Genomic DNA, 10976 nt, shown 5'->3' on the forward strand with positions numbered 1-10976 from the left:
CCCCTGGGGGATGCCGCCGCTGGCATTATCTTGTCCGGGCTCGCTCGTGCTGTGGCCGGTGTCCCGGCGATGCACCCTGGTCAGGCCGCCCGCCGCGATACGCTGGCGTGCCCCGCTCCCTGGGCGACGGCCGCCACGTCCCACGCGACTCGCGTTACCTTGCGTTCCTCGCAGCGTTCTGGGATGCGGGCGAGCTGAGGCGCCGGCCCCAGCGACGTAGACACGGACCGTGCGCCCCTCGCGGCGCTCTGATGCCGGCGCGCCGGGGCAGGCTGAGGCGCCGATCCAAGCGAGGCGGACACAGACCGTGCGCCCCTCGCGGCGCTCTGATGCCGGCGCGCCGGGGCAGACTGAGGCGCCGATCCAAGCGAGGCGGACACGGACCGTGCGCCTCTCGCGGCGCGCTGATGCAGGCGCGCCGGGGCAGACTGAGGCGCCGATCCAAGCGAGGCGGACACGGACCGTGCGCCCCTCGCGGCGCTCTGATGCAGGCGCGCCGGGGCAGACTGAGGCGCCGATCCAAGCGAGGCGGACACGGACCGTGCGCCCCTCCCGGTGCTCTGTGATGCAGGCGTGCCGGGGCGGGCTAAGACGCCGACCGTAGCGAGGCAGACACGGACCGTGCGCCCCTCCCGGTGCTCTGTGATGCAGGCGCGCCGGGGCAGACTGAGGCGCCGATCCAAGCGAGGCGGACACAGACCGTGCGCCCCTCCCGGTGCTCTGTGATGCAGGCGCGCCGGGGCAGACTGAGGCGCCGGCCCCAGTGATGTAGACACGGACCGTGCGCCCCTCGCGGCGCTCTGTGATGGAGGCGCGCCGGGGCAGACTGAGGCGCCGGCCCCAGTGATGTAGACACGGACCGTGCGCCCCTCCCGGTGCTCTGTGATGCAGACGCGCCGGGGCAGACTGAGGCGCCGGCCCCAGTGATGTAGACACGGACCGTGCGCCCCTCGCGGCGCTCTGTGATGCAGGCGCGCCGGGGCAGGCCAAGACGCCAAGAGAGGCGGACACGGACCGTGCGCCCCTCCCGGCGCTCTGATGCAGGCGCGCCGGGGCAGACTGAGGCGCCGGCCCCAGTGACGTAGACACGGACCGTGCGCCCCTCCCGGTGCTCTGTGATGCAGGCGCGCCGGGGCAGACTGAGGCGCCGGCCCCAGTGACGTAGACACGGACCGTGCGCCCCTCCCGGCGCTCTGTGATGCAGGCGCGCCGGGGCGGGCTGAGGCGACGGCCCCAGTGAGGCGGACACGGACCTTTGTCGGCATGAAATGCCCCATCGCTGTGACAAACGGAGACGTGGAGATGGGAGGCATGGACTTGAGCTGCAGACCCGGGACTGGGGGTGAAGTTTGGCGGTAGCAACTCAGTGGAGCGCGCGAGTGTCACAGAATGTCATTTTTACGTTGTTGTCGTTTGCAGATAGTGACGGTATCACCTGTAGGCTGTCTTCGAGATGGGATTGGTCTGAGAGGACGTGCGAGGGATTTGGGCACCAACAGGGCCTAGAGATGTGTAACTAGAATGTGCGTGCTGGTTCAAAAAAGTGCGAGTGGTGTGATCTGTCATGCTGCCCAATCCTCCACGCGCTATTCGACCCGCATCCAATGGCCATCAGCCATCCGCATTACACACCATCGATGTTACAAACTGTGCACTGTTCTATGCAAGCAAGACCCGTTCCATGTGCGTGACACAACTCACAAACTATGTCGTTCCCCGGTGTTGCCTGGTAGCGCGCAACTGTCTCCCAGCTAAGTTTGACACAACACCCCGTTCACCACCACAGTGCGCAACCACAAATGATGGTGGCGCGCCGGCACCACATTGCGAGCCTGCCGCGCATGCGCACATCCACGCGAACCATGGTCTCCCGACTCGAACGTTGGTGTGGCTGCCACCGGTTCTGCTCTGTGCCGAGATCCTACCGACTCCGGGTAGGCATTAGCGGACAGGCGCGCGTGGGCCGGCGGCGCGACCTCGCTGTAAGAGGCGGGCGCATGCGGAGGCGACGCCGCCAGCTCGCTGCACGAGCTGTGGGAGGCGTCGGCTGCCGGTGTGACCTCGCCTTCACGGCGAGCAGCGGCGCCGCCGCTCGCCGGCCGACCTCCCGCCTGCGAGCCGCGGCGCGAGGCCCGCCAGAAGTGCCAAATGGGCGTGACGGGCGCGGCCGTCTGCGTGCGCGCGGCGACTCGTTTTACTGTACATAATCTTAACCCGCTGTGATGGTGCGAGGCGCACGGCGGGGTCGTATTCGGCGCCGCCGGCGATAATACATGGCCTCTAACCAACGCGTCTGTGTGGACACGACGGCAGTGAAGTGCTGCGCTGTGCCGCTGTCGGCACCAGGTGTGGCAGGTCTGCACAGGACGAGCACCGCTTGGAGACTTCTGGATGTGCGCACCGCTGCTGGTGCCCTGTTGTTTTGGAGGTGTGTTCAAATGCATTGTCGAGTGTTTGTGTCGCGCTGCAATACTTCGAGTCATGTTTAGAAGGAAGGCTTTGCCCGACGGCTTGCTCGGCCAGAGGCGAAGGATACTATTTGCGAAATCCCTGGAACGTCGACGTCGCGCATGGTGCAATGAGTGAAAAGGCTACGTTATTCCCCAAGGCGCCGCCGCTCCAACAGGTTGAGTGACCGGGACGGCTAGTGTACAACACCAGCGTCGAGATCACCGCCTGCGCACCCAAGTACCAACTTCGGCCACTGTAAGCTGCGGTTCGAGTTTCGGATGCGACGTTTCAGAAATGTATGCCGCCTACGTTTTGGTGCCCATTGGTGCTGCCAAACTGCCGATTTTCGCGTAACCCAAGCATTTTGTTTGCCTGAAGGCTATGCAGACTAAAGAACAGGCGTTGGTGCGATGACACTGCTGTATTTGGAAGGAGCGCGACTTGTTCATGCAGCAGTCATTTCAGGTAGTGATCTTTCGGCCCTTGTTGCGTGTCTGAAACCAACCACAACAGTAGCGCACCTCAACGTGCATGCATGCTACATCATTTGCCCAGACGCAAGGCGTTGGTGGGGGATCGTGTACTGTCGTTCATACAGAAATACTGACTTGTTTAACATTATCCACATTTCTATAACGGGTTCGGTCGTCAAAGAACGCCATCTATGTTATTCCAACGGCCCATCACCTCGACGCAGACTTGATATTGCACGGTTCCAGAGGCTAAACTCTGAGGAACTCTAAGAAGAACTGGCGACTGTCCTCTTTGTCGTAGAACGAAGCTCGCTGTCGCCCAACGCACATAACCGAATGTAAGTGTTACGCCAGCGTGTGTGAAAGTCACTAACATGGCTACGCCCAGCGGGCAGACGTAACAAATATGGCATGTACATAGCCAGGCTTGGGGGCCTTTCCAGATCTTTACCTCTGTTTTACATGGAATATGCATAGCGCACTGGAATACATGCACATTGGCGTGAGCGACCGTACGTCATTCGCCGCGCTCGGTCAGCGCTCTAGGATCTCAATAACGGTGAACCAACCAGCACCGCGACGGATGGCGACAAAAATATATCACGCGTCATCACAAGCGCCGCACCAGCACCGCCAGCATGCAGAGCGAGTGGGGCGGTGCAGGCGCGCCTCAGTTGTAGTTGTAGCTCTGGCGGGTGCCGGACATTTCGAGCAGGTAGCGGTCGGGGTTCTCCGCCCAGTCGGTATCGGCCATGATGTTGACCTTGCGCCGCTGCTCGACGGCGGCGCGGTCGCGCTTCTGCGAGCTGATCTGGCTGTCGCGGTCCGCCTTGGCACCACAGCCCCACACCTCGACGCCCTGCAGGCGGAACGGCGCGCCGCTGTGCGTGCACACGCTCATCTCGCGGTCCACCTCGATGGCAGGCGTCCGGCGGTCAGCGCCGACGCGCAGGCCCGACGGCAGGCCGCGCGCCGAGTAGTTGTAGAACATGACGTCCGGCTGGCCGCCGACCAGCACCTGGAAGCGCGGCAGCAGCTGCAGCGCCATGCAGTCGACGCCGCCCCAGCAGTGGGGCGAGTCGCGCCAGCCGCAGTCGGCCGCCACGCAGAACAGCCGACCCTCCTCGGCGCGCAGCAGCATCAGCGTCGGACCGCGGTAGCCGAGCACGTGGTGCTGCAGCCGGTTGGCGCTGAGGCCCTGCTCGTCCGAGCTGTACAGCGACACCCAGTGTTTGGGCGTGACGGCGCGCACCAGCCGGCCAATCGAGTGGCCCGGGTCGAGCCGCGCCAGCGCCGGCAGCGACGCCAGGCTCTCGGCCGACGACGGCCGCGTGTAGCGCTCCGGCAGCGCGCACATCAGCAGCCACAGAAGCGCCGGGTGCAGCGTCGCCTCGCTCGAGGCCGACGCGCTCTCCAGCACGCAGCTGCCGCCGGCTGGCTCCTCCGGCTCCGGCTCGGCCGGCCGCGCCGCGATCAGCGCGTGGCCTTCGGTGATTCGGTGCACCACGTACTGGTGCAGCCAGCGCACCAGACGGGGACAGTGTCGCTCCACCCAGTTGCGCGCGAACGTGACGCCCACCTCGTCGCGGCCGTGCAGGCACGAGTCGGCCACGCCCGCCAGGATGGTGTCGATGTTGAGTGAGCGAATCACCGTGTCCGGGTGTGCCCACATGGCCGCCTCGAACGCCTGCAGGATCATGCTGCGCAGATTCTCCGCACTTACGCTGTCGTGCTCGTCGGCGAACGTGCGCAGGTAGAACTGTGCCTGGTCGTGGTCCGAGATAAGCTGGTACACCTCCACGCAGCGCTCCACGAAGTCGCGCGGCGCGAGAACGTCACCGCTCGCCGCCGAAAGCCGCAAGAAGTGGTCAAACATGACATTCGCGATCGTGGGGTTCTTGTTGAGGAAGGCGGAGGTGAAGACGTGGCGGCTTATACCGTCCTCCGTCTCTGAGCGAGCCAGTAGGACATCCTTCAGCTTGATGATGAATGACGGGGTCAGGTCCGGTGGTGGAGCAGTCACTTGGGCAGCCGCAGAGGCTCCCTGCCGATGCTGGCTTTGTCCGTGGCCCATTACATCTACAAATACCTTACCAGGTGTGTGCTCAAGGTAGTACAAATGAAGTCTTCACTCCTTGTTGATGAGTCCAAACCTGCAAGCATAAGAGGACCTGGTTTGGTCATGTGACAGCAGTCAAAAAGTAAAGCAGACATGTAAGAATGCATTCAAAACAGCCCTGATAACAAAACACTGAGCATGTAACATTGTCCCTGTAAAAACAGCCCACAAGCTCCCGCCAAATGAAATGTCCAAATCATTAGCACACAGCTTTAGATGGACAAATGTGCAAGCTGCACTAAAAGCATGACACTCAGGCAAAAACATAAAATCTTTCAGTGACTTGTCTGGTTTGCCACTCAGCTCGAGGACTTGGAAATGCTAGACCAAAGTTAACTTCAGGTAATGTTACGGATGCAACCATGTCATTAAAACTAACTTTGAGTGGGGTAAATCCTGCTGATATGATCTATCCCAATAATGGATTAACCAAAGCCAATGATGTAGCTATCATATCCTCAGGATAGGTTCAAATTAAGGAAATGAGATCATTTCAGCTGAGAGGGTCACACTTCATCCCAACAGGGGCCTTACATTTTTATTCAGAGGATCTGGCTAGTCCCAGGGCATAACTATGATACTCTGAATACCCATTTTTATTTTTGAGAAGCTCTATAAGTATCTTAATAGGTATTTTACTAGGTATCTTAATGACAAAAGGCACTCAGAGTTCAGTTGCAAGTTTGTGCAAAACCTCCAGATGATGGAGACCAGGCTGCACAAACACATGTTGTGCCAAATATAATGTGTTTGCATAATCAACACTAATTATAATGCATGGAGTCACTGTTTTCAGGGAGGTTTTGATGATATGAAGCCATTCCCAGAGCAAAAACACTAAGGCAACCTCTCACACATACAATTTGAGAATTTATATACTTTGGTCCTGACCCAGCTTAGGCCTGGCCAAATCATAACCAGCCTCTATTGGCTATGCTACTGACCTAATTACCATTAAATTCAAACCTATTCCTTGATGCATGCAGCTTTGTTAAATTCTGCATGTCAAACAACAAATAATGAGATGATGGCTACAGCACCTGTCAGTTGGGGAAAAATATCTGATAACATGGAGAGGGATCCAGCTGAGCACAATATTCCCATTCCCATCTTAACTTATGAATGCAGGCCAGATTGTGGATAGCACCCCTATACCCCCAAAAAAACAAAGGCCCAGCCACCCAATGACAAAACAACCAGGCAAATGTTTATTAAGCTCAGCTCCATTTAAGACATAAGAAATAGACCGATTCTAGAGCTGACGCCAAGTATGTCATATGTCAAAGACATACAAAATAGACCGATTCTAGAGCTGACTCCAATACTGTCATATGTCAAGACATACAAAATAGACCTTATTCTAGAGTTGACTCCAATTACTGTCCTATGTCAAAGACATACAAATAGACCGATTCTAAGAGCTGACTCCAATCCAGAGTCGATCACAAATCTCAAACACACCAACTCGTAACAAGAACATCTGGACCACCTTCGTGCCAAGCCCCACGGCCTTTCCCCACCCCAAAACAATCCTTTCCATTGGAATGTTGCCTCATAGTTGCCGCCACTTTGGTACCTTGGCCGCCAGTCAGTTGCCGCGTGATTTTCCTTCGGAAGGTGTCGGTAATAACAACATGATACACCATCCTATATTACTGGATTGTATCAGGCGAAGGACGTCCGCAATGCCCATAAAACCCTACATTTTGCAGACATTTAAACTGACACTTCTTTTAAACTTCCATTAGTAGAGTGAGGGCACCTGTATGTTGCCTTTCTATGCCTCTTTTTGGACTTTTTCTTGCAAACTTGATAACACTGGTCGAAGCAACACTAACAAAAATGGGTTTGAAACGGTCATGAAAGAAAGGCGATGATGAGGTGCAATGAAAGCCAGAATATCAGTTTAACGGGTGTTCCGCTGCGTATTCAAATAGAGGAAACGAATCACAATCACATCACAGCATGAAGCTGTATGACATAGGAGTATTTTAAGTGGTTGTTGAAGACACGTTCAGCTGTTGACGCCAACCGAATCGGCTCCCTGCAAAGGGAGCGCGATCAGTTTTAGGAACGATTCCTCAAACAGGAGAGTTGTCTTGATCTAGGAACGACGTGAGAGAGGCCGTTGTCTTGGGGGATAGGGCATGGGTGAGTAGAACGACGGGATTTAGACAAGCAGTGGCTTAAGTGTGATAATAAGCAGTTGATCGCATTGATTCGTCAGGTACTGGTGAGCTGCTGGCAGCACTCTTGTTTTGCCTGCTTTGCGGTTTTTATTGGGCCATGGGTACCTGCCGCAGGGCCTATAGCTACACTTCCTAGATGCCTGCTTGCTTTCAGTTAGACTTGCAGGAAGAGGTAGGTATATGCACTGTTATCTTAGCATTGCATGACATTGACCATCAAAAATGTGATGGTGTGCTCAATTTAGAGCAATTATGTGGGAATACTGCTATGCCACTCTTCAAAATATTGACCTGAATGTGCTCAAAAATGTTTTTATTTTAATAAGCATTTTTATACTTTCAGGAAATCTTATATATCCAAACACTGAATGCACAGGCTGCAACATGAGGAGATTATTTATCCTAGGCATAAGCACTGGCAATCCCCTCCCCCCCCCCCCCCCCCTTCCCTAGGGAGGATCCGGACCTGGCAGGTCAGCAGCATAGGAGAGTTGATCAATCTGTTCAGCCACCTCAACTGGGCTGCAGTCACTAGATGGCTGAAACTTAATGGTCCTTGACTTCACAAATGGAGGTGTTACTAAATAGCAATCAGTAATGTGTCAATAATGTTATGAGGTTATCATGGAAAATTACAGAGAATTAGAAGCCTTCATGGAATGATTAATACTACAGGACATGCTATTATGTTCAGGTGACATAAACCTGCATTGCCATGACATCAACATAGACTTAATAGGAGCATTTCATTGCCTGATCCTATGGTATATATGAAGTGACCATCTGAAAGGAAGTTAATTGGTGCTGTTTGGTGTTTCCCATGTGATATTTTCTATCTGGTAGGAGGTTTGTCCAGCCCAGTAGGCAGCTACTTTGAAAGTTCCTGTCATTGATCTGTTGATCAGCCCAAGCTTTAGTGTAATCCCTGTCAATGATAGACATCATGTCCATTCTGCCTGTTGTTATGCAGAGAGAGAACTTGAATTCAGTATCAAAGAGACCACACGCAATTCATTTGAAGCCAACAAAATGACTTGTGATTCATACTCAAGCTAAGCCACATGTATGGATGAGCTAGATAAATGGACATGCAATACTCTGATTTGTTATGTCACATGTTCAAACATTTTGCAATGTTCCATGACATGCAATGGGGAATGGAATGAAATCCCATTTGGTGAACCAGATGTGATCACATCCATACACCATCCAAATTGAGCCAGGATGTTGTACATATGACTTTTTCATCTATTTCACCCTTCATTGCCTTCATTTTTGCATTACCCCAATGATGTTTGGCATGCAGAAGCTTTTTAAATATTGAGTCTGAGCCTTTTGAATGGATGCTTGTCTGGTATCAATCTGCCCTGAGCAGTGTGTGTTGCATGAGCCCAGACCCTTCCCTCAGATCAAGACATTGCAGCCAAATAGAATTGGGTGGCAAAAGTTTTCTGTGCTGTAATATTTGACATGGTCTGTACTGACCTTTATCTTTTCCAGACCTTTAGTGCTGCCTTTGCCATCATGTGCAGGCCATCCCAGTCAAGGCAAATACTGAGCAACTAAATTTAGAGACTTGAACCCACACTGCCACAGATGGGTGAATTAGAATGCAGGTGCTCTAACCAACTGCTATCAGGATAGATTTTGTCATTGGTATTATCAGGACAGGCTTAACTTTAATTTAATCGTGGATTAGAGATGGATAGACTTTATCAAATAGATAGGTTTCTGGTCTTGTTTTATAATGTGTTTGCCACTGCATATCTATGTACATTATTTGCCACTGCATATCTATGTACATTATGCATAGTATTCCTATTAGTACAGGGTTTTTGTAAACTATGTGCCATCCCTGGGATTACACTTCCTGTGTGGCTGCATGAAGGTGTAGACATGCTGATGTGATATTAATCAGGCATGTGAGCATGAAAGCTGGGGTGGAGTTAAATCATTATGTGTAGTTCATTTAAGAGTAGGAGCACTGCATTTAGTATAGAGAGGATTTGATTTTTTCACTCTTACTTGTTTGACAATGTGTGTCTGAAAAGAGCATATATCTCAAGAGGGTTTGATGAATCTAAGAGAATGATGTGAAAGTAAGCACTGTTTGTCAGGTTCTAAGGTTTAATCTGTCTTAGGGCTGCACCTTTAAAGCAATGCTTATGCTCATATGATGTCCTGGTGGATGGTTGTCCTGGACCCAGCTGTGGCACTGGCAGTGCCTGATGATTATCTGAGGTACCAAAAATTCCATATGGCATTGAAGTGTTCTGACCTCATTTGTAGACCATGTGACTATGGATGGTAGCTAATTAGCTGTTACAGTTCACTTACAGCACCACAGTTATTTAACTGCAAGTTGGAGATGATAGTTGTGTTTATTTGTGGTGAGCTGGCAATTCAGCACACCTCTAAAATCATGTGAGGAGGTTAACTTAGTGATGGGATGCTGACTTGTTGGCCATTCAATATGTTGGATTTGACTGTTTCCTTTGTCCCTGTTTTGAATGTGTCACTCTGTCGGTGTCGGAACGATGTGAACGTCTCAGCATTTGGGTCAATCTCTACTGATTTGCCAACACTTGGGATGAAACCGTCAGACCACTGTGTCGCAAGATCCGTCTGTATGGACCTAGAAACAATATACGGGCCTTCCGCTGTTGCCAACACCGGCGCCCACCTCACACATTGGTCCCTGGCCAAATAAGCCGCCACAGGTCATCCGTTCTGTCAGCTCCCACGCCCTTGGGTCATGTCCTCGCGCCGCTGCTGCCTTGTGCTGGGTGGCCAGGTGGCGCTCCAGCTCGCTGGTGGCCACCCTTGGTCGCTGCTGCCTTGTGCTGGGTGGCCATGTGGCACCTCAGCTCGCTGCTGGCCACCCTGGGCCGTCACCAAACCAGCCGAACTAACCCCGGCCTCCGACGCCCTCAGCGATGCGTGTCGCCGTCTGCGATGTAATCGGGTGCTCCAACATGGTGGAGGCGGCGCACCTGTTCCGCTTCCCGCCCATCTCGCGCGTGCACGACCGCGTGCGCTGGTGGCAGGCGCTCTACGGCCGGGTCAACTTCAAGCTGACGGCCACCTCGGCGCCGCTGCTGGCCGTGTGCGCCCGGCACTTCTCACAGCCGCAGCTCGCCTTCCCGCTGCCCAACTGCAAGCTGCCGGAGCGCAAGGAGTCGCCGGTGCCCGTGCCCACCGAGCTGCTGCGCGAAAAGGACTCGGACCCGCGGCTCGTGCGCACTTACTCGCGCAAGACGACCGGTGATGGTGCATCCCAGCGCTACAAGCCGATCGCGCCGGCCGCGCCGCCGCCACTGCCGCTGCCGCAGCCACAGCCGCAATCGCAGCCGCAGCCACAGCCGCAACCACAGCAACGCTGGACGAGCGTGCCGGCGGCGGCGGCTGCCGCGCCCGCCGCCACCGTACTCAACCAGCTTGTGACATCTGCCGGAGCCGGTTCGCAGTCGCGCTTCCAGATTGTGCCGGCCGGCGGAACCACCGTCGGCGTCCAGCCCACCCAGACGTTCCAGGTGGTGCCAGGAAACGCGCCGCAGCAGCTGTCGCTGGCCGGCGCCGGCACCAACGGCGTGATTCAGCTGATGCCATCGGCCGGCGGCCGCGTGGCGCCGCACGGTTCGCAATTCCAGTTGGTAACCACGTCCGGGCCGGGCCAGACAGCGTCGCCGGGCACCGCGCCGTACCGGCTGATCCAGGCTAATGCTGGCGCGCCGCTGCTGGCCC

General features: G+C 54.9%; 2 protein-coding genes across 2 annotated transcripts; both read right to left on the bottom strand.

The window, feature by feature from the left end:
* Positions 1-61: 61 nt before the first annotated feature.
* LOC119113031 (skin secretory protein xP2) lies at positions 62-1843 on the bottom strand. The gene is made up of 2 exons (XM_037237349.1): positions 1103-1843; positions 62-949 (listed from the first exon to the last, which is right to left on the bottom strand). The coding sequence occupies exons 1-2, from the start codon at positions 1311-1313 to the stop codon at positions 81-83; spliced, it is 1080 nt and encodes a 359-aa protein (XP_037093244.1). The 5' UTR covers positions 1314-1843; the 3' UTR covers positions 62-80.
* A 1173-nt stretch (positions 1844-3016) lies between these two features.
* On the bottom strand, positions 3017-6561 carry LOC119111037 (uncharacterized). Its single transcript, XM_037234862.1, has 2 exons — positions 6533-6561; positions 3017-5077 (listed from the first exon to the last, which is right to left on the bottom strand). Exon 2 carries the CDS (start codon positions 4996-4998, stop codon positions 3595-3597), a length of 1404 nt encoding a protein of 467 aa, XP_037090757.1. The 5' UTR covers positions 4999-5077; positions 6533-6561; the 3' UTR covers positions 3017-3594.
* Between the last annotated feature and the right edge of the window lie 4415 nt (positions 6562-10976).

This window comes from Pollicipes pollicipes, unplaced genomic scaffold, assembly GCF_011947565.3.
Source record: "Pollicipes pollicipes isolate AB1234 unplaced genomic scaffold, Ppol_2.1 Scaffold_7261;HRSCAF=8764_pilon_pilon_pilon, whole genome shotgun sequence".
NCBI classification, from domain to species: domain Eukaryota; kingdom Metazoa; phylum Arthropoda; class Thecostraca; order Pollicipedomorpha; family Pollicipedidae; genus Pollicipes; species Pollicipes pollicipes.